The 20779-nt window shown below is 35.4% G+C and overlaps 2 protein-coding genes across 2 annotated transcripts; one reads left to right on the forward strand and one right to left on the reverse strand.

Moving 5' to 3' along the window:
- Window positions 1–213: 213 nt before the first annotated feature.
- On the reverse strand, window positions 214–6813 carry LOC135689062 (uncharacterized). Its single transcript, XM_065206166.2, has 7 exons — window positions 6732–6813; window positions 5958–6055; window positions 5113–5302; window positions 4147–4290; window positions 3229–3387; window positions 1914–2084; window positions 214–539 (listed from the first exon to the last, which is right to left on the reverse strand). Exons 2-7 carry the CDS (start codon window positions 6045–6047, stop codon window positions 337–339), a joined length of 957 nt encoding a protein of 318 aa, XP_065062238.2. The 5' UTR covers window positions 6048–6055; window positions 6732–6813; the 3' UTR covers window positions 214–336.
- A 4148-nt stretch (window positions 6814–10961) lies between these two features.
- LOC135688903 (uncharacterized) lies at window positions 10962–16706 on the forward strand. The gene is made up of 6 exons (XM_065205961.2): window positions 10962–11120; window positions 12426–12684; window positions 13539–13721; window positions 14562–14753; window positions 15465–15617; window positions 16430–16706. The coding sequence occupies exons 1-6, from the start codon at window positions 11115–11117 to the stop codon at window positions 16594–16596; spliced, it is 960 nt and encodes a 319-aa protein (XP_065062033.2). The 5' UTR covers window positions 10962–11114; the 3' UTR covers window positions 16597–16706.
- The last annotated feature ends 4073 nt before the right edge of the window (window positions 16707–20779 follow it).

A 20779-nucleotide genomic window follows, 5' to 3' on the forward strand; every position in this document is an offset into this window, starting at 1 on the left:
AGTCTGCTGATTTGATTGGCTAGCGAGCGGATTTGGCTCTCTGTAAACAAAAACAAGCATGTACACAGTCATTCGAAGTGCGCACTGCATCAAAGCGGTCGAACCAATGCGTTTACAAAACGTTATGGATACTCCCATTTTAGACTCTTGTTCTCCACCCGCCGCGTCTTCATATACTCCTTAACAGTAAAAAGCAAAAAGATTCGCGAATGGTTGAATATTCAGATAATTTTTAATTTCAAGATATGTCTATGATCTACTCACTTTTCGCGTAAATGATTAAGTGGCTGTTTTTTTGATAAAGTTTGATTTAATGATTAAGATCTATTGATCCAGTTAGAGGATAGATGAAGGGACAGTCACCAGAACCATCTGGCCAGCAATGTTGACGATGGCTTGTTTTGCTGTGTTCAAGATGATTTGCACAACCTCAGTGAGCTTTTCCTTTATCTGAGGCCACATTATGGCGATTGCCTTTTTTATCTCTTCCATGATAATGTCTTTAAGAGCCACAAGTTTTGATTTTATTCTGTTCCAGACTAGAAATTGAATACAAGCCGATCGTTATTATATTATAAAAAAGTATGTCATAAAATTTGTTTGATACTTCTAAATTATCTCTTGAAAATTAAAGTTAATAAAGTTACCAATTAAAAAAAACCAAAAACAAAGCATCAAATTTCTATGCAAATATTGGCACATAAAATTATAACTTACATCGAAATTCCGAAACAGATTATAGAAAGCAACGAACTTTAAGGGACCAATAGTTTAGGAGCAAAAAAATTAAGATAATTCTTTTAACAATCTGCTGCAGGCAACAGTATACGTTAGGAACCAGTCCTCTTTCCTCTGTCACTTGAAACTTGGACATTTCTGAGATGTTTTATATATTAAAGTGTTTACTGTTGGCATATGTTCTATGAGACTGGTTCCCATTCTATGAGACTGGTTCCCATTCTATGAGACTGGTTCCCATTCTATGAGACTGGTTCCCATTCTATGAGACTGGTTCCCATTCTATGAGACTGGTTCCCATTCTATGAGACTGGTTCCCATTCTATGAGACTGGTTCCCATTCTATGAGACTGGTTCCCATTCTATGAGACTGGTTCCCATTCTATGAGACTGGTTCTATGAGACATTTCATATTTTTGGGAAACTTTTTCTTGGACAGAGCTTTCCATACTTCTCTGGATCACTGTTCTAGTAAAGTAACTGTAACGAAGCATGCAAGAAGGAAAGCAAATATAAACAATATTTTAGTTTCTCTTCTTCTTCAATATTCTCCAACTTAACGTTACAACATCTTCTGCTACCTATCCAGCCTTCATCTCCGCTTCAACTTCCTTCTCTCTCTCTCGCTCACTAGTCAGAACAACAAAAACTCTCATTCCAGTCTCTCATTACTCACATTCTCACATAACAAACCGTGTTCGGCAAAAATCGTACATTTTGCCATAATTTATGAATTTTCCATAATTGATTTTTCAAAAAGAAGAAGTATCCTGCTTGTCTTAAACAGACAGTATGATATTGAAATTTAAAATAAAGACCTTGTTTCTTTGGTCGTCCTTTGATTAAAACAATAATCATTTTCTCTAGGTGTAACCCAGAAAATAAGGTGCAAGAAAAGTAAAGCATAATAAGGCTTTAACCGAACGAGCGGCCAAGACTATCGGTGAACAGACAAAAAAGTTTACTTTCTATCGCCTTGTTACTGCTGCATACATAAAATTTACCTAAGAGGGGATTTATTGCTCGAAGAATGTTTGAATTTCTTTGGAGATTTTGAATCCTTTCATAGAGAGGTTTACTTGGGGCATAACCAATGGATGATTTTTCATTCTTTAAAGAAGTTTTCCGAGATGATAATTCTACGCATACTGACGTAAAGAGCCGTAGTTACTCACAGTCTTGGAGGAGGCCTCGTTTCACATTTTTGTCGTTGGAAACTGCTACTAGATCATAGGCCCCATCTGCAATACTGTCAAAATCAGCCTCCATTTCTTTCTCTGCAGCACCAGCAAGCTCCATGTCCTCCTTCGCACTTACAGCATCAACGAACGATGCAGCGGCACCAGCTGCAAAACAATCGTACTTTAAGTTAATCCCTACCCTTTTGAATAGTAATGTAGTTAAATTACAATCTCAAATTATTAACAATTTGCCCCAAAGACGGTTGCCAAGAAATGAAATATTACTTAGTGCCTGATAGTGGCTAACTATGTAGAAAAACCTTATTCCAGGAAGTGGGCTTGCTAGGTGCACCAGCCCTTGTACTGCCTGGAGAATACCGATTTTTAAGGTCGGTGTCACCACTGGGAACATTTTCCCGACTGATGCACCTGCCCGTAAGACGAAAAGGTCTTCGGGAAAAGAATGATAGCCAGATTGGAAGAATAAGCAGACACAGAAAAAGAGGCGGGTGGGAGGGGACTCAAAAATTGAACATTGCTGCAGCGGCAAACAACCGTTTGCAGCATGCATAAAACTTGCAGAGGGGGCGTAGCACTCGTGCATCCCTTATAAACCTACAAATGTCCCGGATGTCCTAGGATAGCCTGCACGTGACAGAAAGTGAAAGCGAGGTTAAATGATAGCATCAAAGGGGTGATTAACTCTGTTTAAAACCGGGTTCTAAACAACATTTATGCTTTATGATTGGCTGGCTGTCTTTTGAGTTCGATGCTTATAATACTACTAAAGAAGGATTCACATACTTTTTAGGGACATAAATAAACCGGAAAGGCTGGTAAAGAGCATAACATAACCAAAACTTCGATATATCTTTATACACTATAGTGGCCTTCCACTTTTTGATATCCTTCGATCACGATAAACTTATCTAATGCCAGTTAGGCAGAGAAGCAAATCTTTATAAATCTTCAAGTGTCTCGTTCTCCACGTTTAAAGGAAAATAATTCACTTTATCGATATCATTTGCAATGTCTCCTACTTGAATTGTCCATTGATGGGCAAAATTTTTTTTACAGGGAAAAATATTATTAAAATCTACAAGTTTATTCATTAATGTAAATGGCTGCAATTTTAATAGCTCTTACGAGAATTGCCGCTCTTTAATCTTTATTGAAAGACCTATTTTAAGGAGTTAATTCAAACTTTTTCTAAGTAACAACTTTCCTGTGTTACTGTTGTAACAAATCAAATTAAAAAATTTCCCAAAAGTAGTAACCGAATCAGGATCCTAAAAGGTTGAATCTTCACCTTCAGAAATTCCAAGTTTCTTCAACACGTTTACGACATATCTCTCGATTATAGCATTACTTTGCTGGACGCTGCGAATCGCTCTGAAGGCGGCTCCCTTGATTTTCAGATGCGCAGCTGTCACTGCGACCTTGATTCTCCTTTTCAATTTGTCGAGATCTGAAATGATAACGAGACTGATCATCACCTTCGAAATATTGTTATAACAGTCATCATGGAACCTCCAGATAAGGTTCATAACCATACATTACAGTTGTCGCACAGAAGAAAAACAGGGGGAAATAGAAGCAACGGGTAGTATCAAAATAGCCTGTGTTAGACCCAAACCGCTTTTTCAGTGTGCTGCAGTGTTACTCTTAAGATATCTTTTTTCAGTAGAGTTACATATAGAATAGAAATTGACCAAGAAACATTGTTAATATCATCACACAGGCAAGTTGATTCGACAAAGTCGTTCGTGGTTCTTTCGGAGAAAGCAGACAAATGTTTGTGTTGTTTACTCAACTTTTTTCACTACTATCTTTTCAATCGTTTATTAAGATTGAAACATGGAACAATCAAACTGCATTATCACCTTGCTGAAGTGGCTGCTTTTTCTTCTATTACATCCTTATGAACGAGAAAAGTATTATAATCCCTCTGGATTGCAACCTAACTTTCTTGAATACCCATACACACTTATCAAAGTCAGCCTTTGTGTCCCTTATTCCCTGAGATTAGATGATCTGTCTCCAGGCACCGAGAACCATATAACAGATAAAAGAGACTATAATTTTTTAGGTTGCACACCCTTAAAACAAAGAGCAATACCCGTAAAACATTTATCGGATTATTCTGAGACTAAGCATCCCACAGTCCTTGAATCGTTCATGATATCATCTAAATACCAAACCATGTTTCTATAATACCACAGCTTACCAGAGTGATCCCCATCTGCGGCATCTTCAATGATTTTTTCGATTAGGTTGGCAATCTTTGCTGCTGCACCCTGAATTGATATGATTGCATTCTTGGTCATCTGTGTACGGGAGCCTTCAATTGCTTTGAATTTTTGCTCAACCTCTGTAGAACCAAAAAATAGGACAGTAAATAGACAAAGTATATAGAAAGTAGGCTAATGTTTGGGGAAGAATTTACATGTTTTGAAAACATGGGCAAAAAGTAGCAATGATATCTAAATGAAATAAAATTTCAAAAAATTCGAAATTTGATGCTTCTGCTTCTAGCATTCATATTCTTAAGCCTCATAGAAATTATTAAAGTGTTATACATCAAAATACACAAATTTTTAGAAAAATTATTGAAGCTTTTCCTTTCTATTCTAATTATTTCATAAATTCTACAACGAATTATAGATCATAGCTTCCAATTTTTTATAGATTTTACAAAGAATTATAGATTATAGCTTCTATACGAAGACTGTGACAAAATAGGCTTTTATGTGCTCAAGATTTTTTTGGGCTTTTTTGAATTCAACGACTATTGCTCTGAATGTTTTTTTAGTAACTTAAACAAAGACAATGTGTCTGAGAAAATAATACCCATGAAAGGAAAATAGATTTTCGGATGGAAGATTTTTCAAAAGAGGAATGTCCAATGTAATGGTAACGAGTTTCTTGAAAATCAACGAAGAAGCAAATTGGTTTCATAAATTTTTTATATATATATTAATATTATTTGGTTAGAAAAATAACAAAAGTTGATCAATAAGTACATTTGTTATAGTACTTTGTATCACCGAAGGAAAAAGTATTTTTTCCTTCTCTGCGTTCCTTAAAAATCAATTCACTGCTTGTTGATAATAGCTATAATAATATGCAAGTTATAAAATAATATTAAAATATAAATAATATAAAAAAACAATATTGAAAAATAATATCTAACCTTCAATCAGTTTTGTGATATTGGTTCCGTTTCCCTGTTTTGGCTTTGCATCTTTGATCAACTCAATAGTTTTGGCAAACAGATCTGCGTTTTTCTGGGCTGATGTTGCAACGGCTTTTGTGACTAACAGCACAGACTTTGTGGCGAGACTTTTCATGTTCTTTTCCAGGGTTTCCAAGCGTTTGCATACCTACAACAAAACTGTATTTATCACAAGCCATATCTCCCTTTTCAATCGAGCTGTACCTGCTTTTCTTATGAAGAACATGACTCCAGTCCAGTGCTAGTTCCTAAAGCTCCTTATTTTTGGACCTCTATTGATCAAATTGTAGTATTTAATGTTTGTTAATTTCAACTGCACATAAAGTGCCAGGGAGAGAGCACAAGCAGAAGAAAGGCATTGAAATTCTAAAGGTTGATTTCTACTGTGGCTGGAGCACAAGGCCAAAAGACAAGAAAGCAGTTTAATATATGTTGAAGTACCAAGTAAATCAAGATGTATCTTCTCATTGCAAGTTATAGATATATCAACAAGTGTGTAACTATTCCTTGCTCCATCGTCTTACAAGATTGTCCCAGGAGCTCTTGTTTCGAGAATTTGTAAAACTGGATATAAATATTATTGACGCGAATGTATTTCTTAAATGCACAGCTCAAAAGGCCATCAGAATATCTTCATTGCATTATGAATATCTTGCTACAGTTTTGTCAAACTTTTCGAAAAATATTTGACTAAAAAACGGTGCCATTATGCATCAAAAGTACACCATTTAGGACCACTCAAGAGTTAAAGAAGCAAAAAAGTAACAGGCAAATGTCTGCAGTAATAACTGCAAAATTCTTACATCACTTGGGAGAGCTCCATCGCAATCAGCTGATGCAGTGCTTGCGAACAAGACACACGCCAAAAGGCTCAGCAGAAATGAGTAATTCATTCTTGGAACTGAAAAAAAATCACGGAATATCTCTTGATTCTGCTCGTGTAATGGAATTCAGTTGATATGTGATAAATAATTTGAATGATTGCCGATTTGTGCTTCACGAGACTTCATTTTGCTTAATGAAAGCATCCATTTGAAATAAACTAACCAAAAAAAGAGTTTGCACCTTATTATACTTTGTGATGACACTCATTTTTTGCATTTTTAATAATGCACAATCACATGCAAATAGGATTTAGCAAGAGTCTAACACATTGAATGGCTTACTTAAATTATACTACTATCAAAAAACAAAATTAAATAGACTTGTAAGCTTTTTATATATTGGCAATAACCCTCATTCGTTAAAATAGCTGCTTGCTTCTCCGGTAATGTAGAGCTTGATTGCAAAATATTCCAATTACATTACAGAAGGATGGCAAACAGAAAAGGAAAATTCAAATTGTCTATGTGCACCAAAGTCAGGGATGAGTTGGGAACCCAGAAATATAAGTCTCGGTTTGCATAAAAGATAATTTGATAGACTGGGAATAGATTTGAAGTGATTCTTTCTCTTCAGGGCCATAATGAGTTCCGTTGGTTCAGAGTTGAACTAGACATAAAGACTGTAAATACTTTCATTGTTCTCAGCTCATAGAGTTAACTGAGATAGAATATGCTGAGTTAAAGTACACTAACCTGGAAAAGAGGTCCTGCAACACCAACTTCAAGAGAAACGATCGATGCAAATGTGGCTCATCCAACTTCCAACAGCATCATTTATACCTTTCATTCCTCAAACATTCCATGATAATATAAACACAAGTTAATGCGCTGTTAAATCAATTCAAAAATTACTTCAAAATCGTTAATGGAATTTTGAAATGTTATTCATTCTCTTGCTTCTCCTTCAAGCTAACCAAACAGTTATTGATTTTTGAAACGCACAATTGGAACATTTTGTTTGCTAAAGAAGTGCTAATCAATTAACCTAAAATGTCTCAATTGAATTAACATACATCGAGGGATTACCTAACGAGTTTTTTACTTAGGGTTTATTCATTCAGACTCCTGTTTCCCTGTATTTCGGATTAAGTATATCAAGGACCGGGTAGCGATGACGTATAGATGAAGATTGAATAATGAATTTGAGAAGTAATGTTGAGAAGTAATGAATTTTCATAGGCATTGTCGCAAAAAACTGAGACGCCACAAGATGCTATTCATTATCATCAAGAGAGAGTTGTAAAGAAACAAGGCACTGTAGCCATTGCATAGTTTCTGTCATTGAACTGAAACTTGTTAAAATATTGTTCATGTGTTTTAATAAGCATGTTTTAGATTTGTTTAAAAAGGGCATTGAAGATTGAACATCGAATATGGTCTTTTAAATAATTTCAACTGAAGACATCCAGCAATGGATCATTATATAAAAGGGTTTAAATGATAAAATAGCTAATCATTGGCATAAACAACAGTTAATTCCAATATTATGTGACTCATTTGATATAAAATCAGGAGTTCTTTTAATCATTATCTTAGATTTTCCATGTCTTCATAAATGAATTTGCTCCTGCACGAAAATATCAAATAAACTTCAACTAGGAACAAGAGTTATCATACTAATACAGTAGAGAACAGTTTTGGAGAAAAAAAGGTTTTTGTAAAAATATGGAACGATTTCTTTTTCTAAAATGGCATAAAGTGCTTTACAGACACTATGTACTGTCAGTCAACCTTTTCGAGTAAGCAATAGGCTCTGCGGCGCGTTAACGATCCGAAAAAAAAATTCAGAATTTGTCTTACGTTGACAATAGTGTACGTAAAAATAGGTCTATCAAAATGCGTCGGGAAATAGTGTCTTAAAATGCTTGTTCTACACGTGGTGACTTTTGTTCTACACGTGGAAGCATGTGAATTATTATTTTTCAGGTATGAACACAGGTTTTTAAAAAGTTAAGTTAAGTATGTGTATAAATCCCCATTTAAACGAGCAAATTTTGATGGAAAAATTTCGTGACAAGTTTTTTCTTGTAGATGGGTTGCATGTTTTTTGACTCGCCTGTAGATTTACCAAGTAAAGGCAGTACTTTCTTTGCTCCAAAGATTTGAGGCAAAAAAACTCATAAATGGACAACAAACTTTTACATTACAACAGAAGCTTCAAAAACAACGAAAAGATAGAGATCACTAGCTGGTATCCTAGTTTCTCGTATAAGCTTTTGAGCATGTACGCTTCACACGATTTGACCCATTCTACAGGATGTATTTCTACAGGAGCTAAATGCTTTGCAAAGAAAACGCTGCTCATGAAAATTTCTCGTCTGCACGAGGGTTGTTTGAGCCGGAAACTATTACAGATTCTGGTATACCATTCATATTAAACAATACTCTATTGTGGGTACTGTATTTATTGAGAACTTTGAAGACTTCAAAGACCAAAACAAGAAAATTCAATCTTTTGCAAAAGGTTTTTAAATTGTTGCACCATAGAATCTTTTTATAGACAGCACAAGTTCGCTGTGTATATGATTCATTATTGGTCCTTTATTATCAAAAATTAACAAAATTAGCATTACAACTATTGGAAAGCCTTTTGATCTGCTGCTTACATATTTACACAAATGCTAGTTTTTCATGATAATACTCGTTCTTTGTGTGCTTTAATCATTCCTATCACAAGTTCGACTTGTTTCTATGGAGACATCATAGCAGCACATCCCAGAGTCCTTTGTATTTTATAGATGACTCTCTCTTTACTGTCACCGCTACATTTTAGCAGCATAAGATGGGCATCGTTCATGTGTAATAGTCATCGTTACTTTGTTTCCAAGATATCCAAGGAAAGATATTCAATAGTTTCAAGACATCCAATTACACACTCATAAAAATGGAGATTCGCACGAGCGAATGATATATGAGATTTCAGACATCTTATCAGCACAATTTAGTTTCAATGTGATGAAGTCATAAAGATATTTTGAGAATTTGTGACTTTACACCATGAAATCTTCTTTATGTAGCGGTATCTTTCTCTCAACTCTTAATCTTCATATTTGTATTTGTCTCTACCAGTTGGAAATACTAGAGTCACGTCGCCCCTTATGGAACGATTTCAGTAAAAATTGTTTTCTCGGCTTTTTGGTACTTCCTAATAAAATAAAAGTACTACAAGCACATTCTTTGCTGTATAATCTACATGCTTGTGTAAAGACAGTCTTATCGGCTTTTCTCTCTTTCTGCACGAGCAACATTACTATAGGCTACTTTTCTTCGTGAAAAACTTAGGCCATCGCCCCTTATGGAACGACTCAAATTTGGGCATGCAGAAAAGCGCACAATGGAGAAAAACCGGGAATTATCATCTGCCTTCTTTCCTTCTACCTTTGTCATTCGTCAGTATCAAATCAGACTTTCGTTGAGCCATTTGTTTTCAAATTCAGAGTAAAGAAAAAAAGTTATCCCCCAGTTTGATTTTCTTACATGAATGAGACCTGATCACGTGTCACACGTTCAGCCACTGATGAATTGTTGAGAATCACAACAGGAAGCCCGCCGTTCCATCGAAGAAGCCACTAGGCCAATGAAAGTGCTCCTGATAAAAAATCCCGGTGAATGAAAATTGTGCAATCTATTGTTTGGTTTTCAACGAATATTTGTTTTTGGGAGAGGAAGAAACACGTTGTGGGGGTTGGTTTTGTTTTAGCTAAAAAACCGACCGAGGGAATGACCAAGACAGTTGAGGTGCAGGAAAAAAGGAGGGTCGAAGGTCTAATGACAACTTTTTCGTTTACATTCCGCTTACTTTTAAAATATTCTCCTAGCTTTTAAGAACAAAATGAAACGACAATAATTGGCAAAGAAATAAAGTAATGTCGTCAGCAAAATAATTTCGCGCGTTTTTTGAAGATAAACAAACCTAAACTCCTTCATATTTATTTTTATCATTGCACAGTCAGAATTCATCAAAAAATCAAATCGTTCCATAAGGGGCGACGCGACTCTATCTTCAAAAATTTAAGGCGCAGAATATTGGATTAAAAGGCATACAAAGAACACGATCTCTAAAGTCCATGTACATCGTTTTTGAAGATATATATTGCAGCATTGGTGCCAACTGTATGCTGGTTGCACTTGGCATCAAAATTCTCTCATTCTGGCTTTTCCTAACTAATTCATAATTAATAGAGAGTGCGGGAAAATAACCGACCCGAGCGAGGCTCGAATTCACGACCCCTGACTTTCTACGTCAAGTGCTCTACCGCTGAGCTATCGGGTGTTGTCTGTAATTCATAATTATGGCGTGAAAACTGCTCAACATAAGACTCCTTCTCAATTCTGCAATTCGTCGAGAACTGCTCAATTATGTGATTCTAAAACAGACTTTAATTTGCACATTTAGAATAAGAGTTATCTAAGGAAAGAAGACGAATTAAGCTTTATAACTACAAGCTATAATTAATTATGAAATATAAATTTTCTACTCTTTTAGTGCTCATCATCTTCATCGAATCCATTAAAAACTTTACGACCACACATGATCTAAACTTTCCCACACATAAGTTTTTCATTTCTAACTTTGCAACAGATATCCCCCTTATTAAATCAAAGTAGAATTTCACAAAAAAAATCAGTGAAAACTATTAGCAACAATGCAAGAGTTTCATGTTTTATCTGAGACAATTATCTTCCCGAAGACATCGCAGAGAGTCAACTAACACAGCCAGTTTATAACAACTGTGAATACTTCGAGCTTTTTCGAAATCTCTGTTTTTATTTGGAAGGCAATAACAAAAAAGGTGAGATTACAAGTATTTGATCATTCGTTGAAAGGAAAACAAAGTTTTGTATCTTGCAAACACAGCTTTGCCGTTATGTTGAAACAACTGTTAAATCAAGAATTGTTTGTAAATAGCTATGTTGTCTGTCTTACCATTATTCATTTTATGTTTAATTTAAGAAAAGTAAACAGAAGTTTACTGATGCAAGCTAATATAATTTATTCTATGATCTTATTGCTTCAAGATATCGGCGTTAAAACAAGCAGACAAACGGGGACGAAGAACTAAACAAGGACGTGAAATGAAGGTATTAGATTTATACTGCGTTTACCAAAATTTCTAGAATATTTACAGAAACGTCGATAAATTTCTTTTCCAAGGACTTGCTATCAGAATCGCTTCTACATATCTCTAAGTAAGTTTCAAAATCTAAGATAACTCAAACATAAAGGCATTTTTAAAGTTCTTTTTTTAGAAATTTAAACTCCATTTTAACTCTAGGAAAAGACGCCCTTTCACTACAAGATTTAATAAACATTAATAAAATACGCCAATTTGGCGAAAAGGTTGCTGGATTACACTATCACACTTTCCGGCAAAAGTGTTCATTAGAATGATTGTTGCTCAACGCAAGGAAAAGTGAGAAGTGAACACTAAAGAAAAGTGACTTTAGCCTTTAAAACGCAATCATGATTACAGATAGCTAAGCTTTCTCCATCGCTTAATGCGCAATGTATGATATATATAAAACGGGGATGAATCTGTAAATCTGTAAATCTATAGTTTGGTCATTGCGGTTGTTCAAACTACGAGATTGAACATACAGTAATTAATCTTTTGCAAGAAATATATTCTGCAAATCGCTCAAAAGCTGACTTATTAAAACAAGCCTTCTTTTTAAGAAATATGGATAAACGATTTTAGGAAATGACAGCCTTAGAAAACAATTAGCATGACAAGGTTATAAATCCAGACACGTTGAACAGCATTTCTTTAATCATTGAAAGGCACTGTCCAATCTATAAATTTACAGACTCTGAATTGAATCAAGAAATTCAGTAACAAAACTCGTTTACCTTCAATTAGAATTTAATGCCACTTTTGCATTCTGTGTTGTACACAAATTGCTCTGCCATACCTTCTAATTATGCTAATGTAATCATTGTCATAAATCACAACATTGCAGCTACCAACACTCCGGCCTTGTTATCTTAATATCATTGTTAGAAGAAAGTACGTTATCTTAGTACTGTAGAAGAAAGCATGTTTAACAGGATAGTAAAAATTATTGTTGACCGGCCTGTCATAAATTGCTCAATTCCGTATAGGCAGATCTATACACGCTTTACTCCAAGTTTCACGCTTCTTTACACGTAAAGCGTGCAGCTCTGTTTAGCAACTTAGAACTGTCCTGTTCTACACACCAAAAACAGGATGATGATATAAGTTTGATATCTGAGTATCATTTTTGAAGTCAAAATGACAGTTAGATGTCCGTACTTCCATAAGAACAATTTCCGTAAGAATAATCTTAATATGTCCGTACTTCCATAAGAATAATTGCTCTATTGCTAGACTAGCTGTTTTAAACTGTTTTGTAATTTGTTTTCAGACTTTTATCGCGATTGCCATTTGGTGTATTTTGGAGGCGTGCAATGGACAGTCGCCTTGCCTCACTGAAAGCAATAATGACAAGCTTTGCGCTGGAATGCAGCAGTTGGGCAGTTCGCTGTATGATGACATGCTTGACATTGACAGCAATGTCCAAGATGCAATCTACCGAAGTATTGAGGAAGGAGGCAAATTGTTGTCATCAGCAGTTCAATTTCTCAAGTCAGAGCTTGTGAATGTGAAGGCTTCGACAAGTAATGGTATGAATTACAATCAAATCTGTGACGAAAGTAGTTACTTTTAGTATACATTTGCATATCCTTAAGAACCTTCTTAAATCTAACTCAATTCATAACACAAGAGGATCCTATACTAAAAGAATGCATTTTAGGGTGCATGGTAGGCCCACAGGCTTGTTTTCAGGGGTTTTCGCAATCAGGCCCATGGGCTTGCTGTGTGCACAATTCCCGAAACAACAGAAAACAAGAAAAACAGAACTTCGATACTTCTTTCAAAAAATTCATTAACTGACAGCTCGACTTTTAACGTATTGCCTTGCGTTACCTTAATTTGGTACATACAAAAGAAAATTCACAAGATAGTGAAGAGAGTGGCACTAACTGCCATTGACTTTAGCACTGTACTTTATGTTGACTTAAGCACTGTACTTTATGTCGACTTTAGAACTTACTTTATGATCTGTCTTGCATTTTACTATAAAACCATTCAATTTCTTTGACTCTACGTTTATTTGCTCTATATCTGTTGAAAATACCTCGATATTATTTTTATCCCATAGGCTTGTTGGGTGAGCAAATTTAAAAACACAGTTAATAAAAAACCAAGAATGATAATAATGTTCAACAATTTAGATTAGAGAATAAAGGATCAAGAATTTATCCAATGGGCTTGTTGAAGGTATCCTTGGTCCGATGCTATTTTATTGAAGGTATCCTTGGTTGCCTGCTATATCTCGGCAGGCAACCAAGGATACGGTAAGTCCAAAGTCTAAAAAACGATAAGTCTAAAGAATGTTCAGAGAGAGCAAGCAACCGATTGAGAAAGTATGTGTCAATGGATTCTCATCTCAATGTACTATTTTGTTCTTCTTCAGCTCCCATCGAAGGTGCTTCTTTGGCAAATTTGAAGTCTCAAATAGAAACTGCTGCAAAAGCGGCGGTTACAACAGCAAACGAAGAGATTTTGAAGGAAATGAAAAATGTTATCGGAAGAGTTGAGCAAGATAGTGCCTTCGCGAATGCTGTCGCAACAAATCTTGGTTTTGTGTTCACATCTAGTAAGTCTCTTACATACGTTAAGTACTTCACAATAATTGAACTTTTGATAAACAATTATTCAAAAATACTATTTTTTCTTGAAACTACATCCGTTTTATTTCTAATTGTATGAAAGCTGACTCCTAAAGTTTGATATCTGGCTAAAAAAGTTTTAAGCAATAATACCATAATATGATGATGTTTATTTTGCAGAAGTGATAAACAAAACGTTTGCGGTCACTGGTATTTTGAGCCAATGATTTGACGAGGTCCTGGGGGTCCTGTGTGTTATACGACAAATTATATTTAGATACCTTGGTACCTTTATTGAGTTTAAAGCCATAAAAAAACACACACACACACGTTAATAATTTTTTCTCAGAATTTTCACCTTTCGGCAGGCTGAAAAACGTCTTCGAACTATGTTGTGACGTTTTATACTCTGAAGATTGTCAGACGAAAAGCTTTATTATGACTCAAAATGTTTTCCAAGATAAAAGCCTTCTTTTAAATTTTGTACCAGAACAAGATTGTTTAACAGCTAGTTTCCGGTTCCTTAGAAGAAGATATAATGGGAGGCAACATATAACGTAAATGCCTGAATAAAGAAGCACTAGTTTGGCATAGATTCGTATGAAGATATCTCTTGACAAATTAAATATTTTTCTTCAGTTTTCTTTCCAGAAATATCACCAATTTCGCCGCCTTCACCTTTTGTCATTTTATAGAAAACAAACATTATTTCTAGGGGAGAGAGGAATGATTGAATTTTTTCTTCGAAATTGACGTTGGGTCTCCAAGACTTTTCGACAGGAATTGGACATTAACACAGACCTGACATTTCCTTTTTATTGTTTCAGAGAGGAAAAGAAGAAGTGTAAGCAGCACTGCCGATTTGGGCAACAGTGTTGATGGCATCGTCCAACAATCTCTTTCTGCTTTGAATGACACCATAAAGAAAGCTGACTTGAAAATGCAAGCTGCCTTTAAGAGTGTTCTCATTGCCTTCACTCAGAGTATCAAAAATCTGTTATCTGGAAAAGTGCAGCTAGGTGAGTGGTAAATAGACATTTCATAAGCGTTCAAAATCTGCTTAGATTCTAGCTGCAGAAGAAGCACGAAAGGAAGATTGTTGCCTGCTTGTTATTCACCACAGAGTCACTTGGTTCATTCATCATTCCCTATTGACTTCATAGATTTATAAGCCAATTTTTGGCCTAACCATGCATTTTTATACTAAACTACTTAAAATTCACCCTTTTGTTATCAAACCCTCATTGGTTCTACGTTCTGCCAGATATCGATTGCTACACACAATCCATGATAGTTTTATTGCTCCAAATTTTGATATAATAACATCATTTTTATTGGAGACTTATAAAAAGTCTATTCATCACAGTGCACAGTAAGACCATATTGTACATTGTAGGCAGATAGCTCGAATTTTTCTACAATATTCTATGATACCTGAGATACTACATACATTGAATCCCACTTTCGTGCAATATAGTTATCTAAAATATATCTCTTTAACTGTACGTGATTTACCAATTTCTATTTTTTTCATTAATATCTTTCAATTGAAAGTTCCACTTTCATTATTAGACCTATGATGCAGTGTTGAAATCTTTTTTAAATCATTTTTTTTACATTTCAAACATTTCTTGTGGCATTCAATAGTTCCTTGTTGATCGGCTTGTAATTAACTGTTGAATATTTCATTTGTTTCTGGAAGAGATGAAGCGTTGGTCTCTTTGTTGCAGATTTTGATCAAATCAGCCTCAATATGAACAAAATGCTTGAAGATGCAGCTGTTTTGCTGGTAGAATCCAGCCTCGTACGAATCAAGCAAGTGATCACTCAATCAGTTCGGCACTTCCAGCAAATTATTGAACTTGCTAAAGATTACAAGTCGGGTAAGTGCTGGCCTTATCTAGTGACACAACGAGGCAGGTTTTCACTTATATCAAAGACAAGGGATTGAAGCGCGGTTAAGTCTCTATTATGAGCAAGTCAGTAAGGGTCTTCATGTCTTATTTGAAGTGGTCACAGTAAGGTATCATAAGGTCTAAAAGTCGTCTACGCGAGAATTACCTAACAAATTGGCTTCCTTCTAAGTGACTTGTTGTCCCATTTTTAATTCTTACTGATTGACATGATATGAGTGGATCCTTGTCAATAGGAACTTTGAAAAAAATCAAAAATTGAAAAGGTCCTCCAAAAGTCATTCTAAAATTTAGAATTTAGCAAAAATGTGTCAATGTTTTGGTAAAAAGTAAGAGACATGCTAACAGGGTTGCGTTGATGAGGTTCAGTTTTACCAGCCTAGGTACTAGAGCCTCAAAAAGCAGTCAACAAGAAATTGAATCGATCAGTATCCTAAACTTCTACTGAGACTCTGGTACCCAGGGTTCCAGTTTTATCTATTGTATATTTAAAATGGGAAAAATTATCCTGCTATCTTTGCCAATTTGTAAACCGATCGTAAAATAATTTAAAGCCGCCTTTAACACAAATGGAAGATCTGAACAAAATGTCATGTATCTTTATTTCAATTCCCTATAATTTTGGAAAATTGTCAAGTCTTATATGAATTTTAATAGACTTTAAGTAAGATTAATAAATTAGCACCTCATTATTTTTATAAATTGAGAAAATATAATGTTAAACGTCCAGTTGCATATACAATGCGATTCGATGACAATACGTCAATAACTATTTTTGATAGATACAACCAAGCTGCGAAACATCTTGGAACCCGCAAGAACCAGGGTCTTGGACGCTCTTACAAAGACACGGGAAACCTCAGACGAGGCTGGATTGTTGAGTAGAATTGACGCTGCGGTGGAGACAACCCGTAAATATTATATGGAGATCAAAGCTTTGGTGTCGTAAGTTGCCATGGCACGCAAAATGGCGGAACAAAGTGCAATGCTGTATCGTAAAGGATTTAATAATATGGTTCTATTTTTATGGATATACCCCATATACATGTTTAGTTGAAAGCCTAAAATTGTTTGTTTGAATTCTGTTCTTTTGCTTATTCATACAAGGGTCTATGAAAAGTGAGCAAATTTCGTAGCATCAGGTATTAAGGGTATAAAACATTTTTCATGACATCGTTTTCAATAGAGACCATCTGGCGATTTCTAGAAGTTTAAGGGTGTCTTAGCCTAGTGACTCGATGCAGATTTATCATGTCCAAATATAATTGCTTCAATGAGATAAAACTGCTCGGATAGAGTCTTAAGTGCAATATATTTTGCCTGTTTAGTGGGGGGGGGTGGGGGTGGGGAGCTGCAGCCCTACCAGCCCCTATGTCTACCAGGCCTTTGGCGAGTTGTAAGCAAAAAGATAGAGCCTTTTCATACAAGCTCTTGGTTTTGAGGCCATAACTTACATTGACACTAAGATAGGAACTATTGCTTTTTTAGGATGAGTGACGACACTGGTTTTAATAACCAGCAAATTTTTTTAAAATCTGGATATAAAGAATAAGAATTTTTTATCTTAAACCTTTTTTGGCCCACGAGTCCTGCAGTAACGCAATGAAATTTTAGAACCACATTGAAGAGTAATTTTCCGGCAATAAAACTACCTTTCTACTAGCTTGCCCCGTACAGAGTTATTTTAAAAATTTATTCGATTGTAGGCAAGAAAAAATGGACGAAGAAAAGATCTCATTAACATGATTTTTTCCACAGTTGGAATGAGGGCCCTGACTTTTAAAGAATTTTGACGTTTGATAATTTGTGATGCTCTGGCGTACACGAAAGGCTCCGAAACATTAGATGATATCTTGCAAAAATTTCATGTAAATATTTCTTTTACTTGGTTAAAGACAAAATGTTGTTAAGAGGTTCTCGAAAATTTATTGCGTACAATGTCTTCAAAATTTTGAAGGTAACCCAATACTTTTGAACGTAACTGCGAATGAAAAAAAGAAATAGAAAATAAAATAAAATAAAATAAAATCAAATCAAATCAAATCAAATCAAATCAAATCAAATCAAATCAAATCAAATCAAATCAAATCAAAACTTTTTCTCAGCAACAAATCAATTAATTACAAGATACATCATGCTAGTTGTCAAGATACAATCATTAATAACAATAAAGATTACATTACAGGGAACAACATAAGATATTATATAAGATCAGCTGATGGACACATGGAAAAAACTCATGAAGGAGCTATCAGAGCCATGTGCCCAGTTTGACGCGAAATGACGATAATTTAATATTATGAATAATAATATTATGAATTTGTTTGAATAATAACAGTAAGAATCAGAAGTCAAAAAAATAACAATTTAAAAAAGAAAAACAGAAATCAAATAATAATGGTTTACAATATGCACAAATAGTTCAATTGTGTTAGAATGGAAATAAATAGGACTAAAGGTTCTCTAGAAGGTAATTTTTCATGCTCTTTTGAAAGATTGCTTGTTTGAAACCATACAAATAACAAGCTCAGCTTGTCAGAAAACTAAGAAAAATGGTGTAATACCAACCGCAGCCCTGCTGTACTGGGCGTTGTCCCACAGCCTTGTGCTGAACAAGATCTGGGAGCCAGTATGCTATTGAAGTACTGTACCTGCATTAAAGGGGCGTGTATCAGCATAGGCATTCTATACTGTTTATTCTCTTTCATATAGAGTGTTATATATGTATATAAATATATAAATATATATATATATATTTATGTTATATATGTTATATATATATATATATATTTATAAGACATATTTTGTGATTATGAGTCCTTGCTAGCTCCTCAGCTAATCCACCAGGCAGAGCATTTCGGGGCTTATGATCAGTATGCTCTTTTACACCTGGGTGCCCCCTCACCCCAGCATCCAGAGATGATGCCAGCAAAGGTGTGTCAATTTGTTGTAGCAGTGTATATGTGATATGTATATTGTAGCCAAAGAAGCCTGTATCATCCTTTGAATGTAGAAGTATATTGCATATATAAAAGAAACAGAAAACCGTGTTACTGTAATATCGAATGAAAGCCATGCGCCGCAAATTGAGTGGAAAGCGAAAAAAGGTATATTTTCGTCACGAGGAAAAAGGGTGTAGTTTTCTCACAGCAAACCCCTGCTTCCGCTATTACCATCACATGACGCCATAAAAAGAGAGCTCTCTGATTGGCTAGTGTTGAACTACTCATTGCCATACCGGAGTTAATACCCGCGTAGAGCTAGCCCCGTATGCCGGGGCGAAATATTAGCCTTTACTGGTTTACGTGTTTTTATTGTTGTTTATTCTTGGCGTATTGCGGTGTTTCATATTTGCTACATTTTTATCGACTTTTGGCCGCAAGAACTCCTTGGAGCCCGTCGAGCAGCCTGCTACAGATTTGTTTACCTCCGCCTTTTGAAATAGTGGCAAAGAGAGAGCTGCAATAGGGTTCAGTATGGAAAATTGCTTGTTTTAATGAATGGTTTTCTCGTGGCTCACAAATATTTCAGTGCTTTTTCTGATGCAGGTAGTTAGAGGAGATATAAATCAACAACACATAACAATTTTTTGGGGTTTTTAAGCAGAATTTTAAAAAATATGGCTCTTTTAGTTTACGTAGTTACGGGGGGAATATAGCAGTGGTCTGTCGTGTTTTCATGAGTTGAAAAAGTATATGCTTGCAATTTTTATCTTCATATTATTTAGAAATAACTTTTTGAGTCTTATATCTAATAATATAGACGATTTAAACATATAATTCTTGAATTTTTCTGTCTGTCGTTTAGAACCTAATATGGCATGAGTAGGAAAGTGCAAATGTTTTATATTTAGTTTATCAAATTGAATTTGTAGAAAAGAAATTTGATATGAATCAAAATAAAACTAAGGGTCTAGAGCAAACAAAGAAGTCCTGGGGGGTTTAAATGTTTGGCTCCACGGCGTAAGCAAATGTAAAGGTAAGCTGCTAGATCATGATCACTTTGCACATAATTTCTTTTTCAAGACGCGAAAAATATGTATTGATTAAGAAACGTTTATGTTATTAAACAGGAAAAAGAACACAAGTGATCCAAAATAACACCAAGCCAAGCTTGAATTTCATCGGCTTCTTATGTCATTGATCTTTGAGTAAGAAGACAAGCTTGACATTCAGGCAAAATGTTTGAGGTCCATATTTCAAATTTGTATGTTGCTAGCAGGCGCGCAACCAGAAATTTCAGAGGGCAGGGGTCCAAGACACGAAAAGGGCACTAATTAAACTTCAGAAAAGGTCCACCGGGGCATTTGTTTAGGTACACCGAAAATATGAGCAGTTAGTAAATCTGCAAATATTGTACGCCAGACAAGGGAAACTGATCAATAGAGAAAAGTTGTGGTGTACGGTTTATTTTGTGGTGAGGTGTGATGAAGTTTAGGAGGCCCGAAGGAGGGGGGAAATGGAAAAACAATGCCTCTTGCGAGCGAAGCGAGCAAAAATTTTGCCACCACACCCTTGCAAATAGCTTAAATTCACTAATTCGTTTAAGATGTTTTACTTTTTAATTGTAATTTTGTTACTTTTAATAAATTCCATTTAAAAACGGAATTCATTGCTTTGTGAGGCTCCCTAGACCTCGAGGCCCTAGGGTAATTTGCCCCTTTGTCCCCCTCTCGGCGACCCTGCTGTCATCTCCTTTTCCCAGCGCCAGCTCACTTTTGAATAGCAACCCATCATCTTCCATATCCGAAGACATTTTGCGCTTTAAAATATTATTATTGAATTCTTTGCTTCGCACTACAGATTGGAGGAGGTTGAACTGTTCCACGAGCCTTGCCTTCAGCTGGTTTCTGTCTCCAAGTCTTGCCTTCAGCTGATTTGTAATACTGACAAGGAACGGAACAGCTGAACATCAACTTTTTGTGCCATATTTACTGCTTGCTAATACCAGTCCGAAAATATTTCTCTGCATTCGCTCGTTTCATGCAAAGGTCTTCTATGACCCTGTCAACTATGTGACAGGCTTGAAAAATGTCTTGGTTTTTATTCTTGTAACTTTTTACCAGAGGTCGTAGAGGCTCTATCCCGTTCAAAATCTTGTGCCTTTATTTTGGTTTTTGAGTCGCAGAACCA

This window comes from Rhopilema esculentum, chromosome 9 (genome assembly GCF_057945365.1).
Source record: "Rhopilema esculentum isolate cy_ngs chromosome 9, ASM5794536v1, whole genome shotgun sequence".
Taxonomy (NCBI): Eukaryota; Metazoa; Cnidaria; class Scyphozoa; order Rhizostomeae; family Rhizostomatidae; genus Rhopilema; species Rhopilema esculentum.

Excerpts from the sequence above, each read along its gene's own strand:
- LOC135689062 (XM_065206166.2), bottom strand. The coding sequence starts at position 6,047 with ATGAATTACTCATTTCTGCTGAGCCTTTTGGCGTGTGTCTTGTTCGCA. Across the intron at positions 4,291-5,112 it reads TATCACAAAACTGATTGAAG|AGGTTGAGCAAAAATTCAAA; the intron begins GTTAGATATTAT and ends TTGGTTCTACAG. Across the intron at positions 2,085-3,228 it reads GAAACTTGGAATTTCTGAAG|CTGGTGCCGCTGCATCGTTC; the intron begins GTGAAGATTCAA and ends ATTGTTTTGCAG.
- LOC135688903 (XM_065205961.2), top strand. Across the intron at positions 13,722-14,561 it reads TGGTTTTGTGTTCACATCTA|AGAGGAAAAGAAGAAGTGTA; the intron begins GTAAGTCTCTTA and ends TTATTGTTTCAG. Across the intron at positions 15,618-16,429 it reads TGCTAAAGATTACAAGTCGG|ATACAACCAAGCTGCGAAAC; the intron begins GTAAGTGCTGGC and ends TATTTTTGATAG.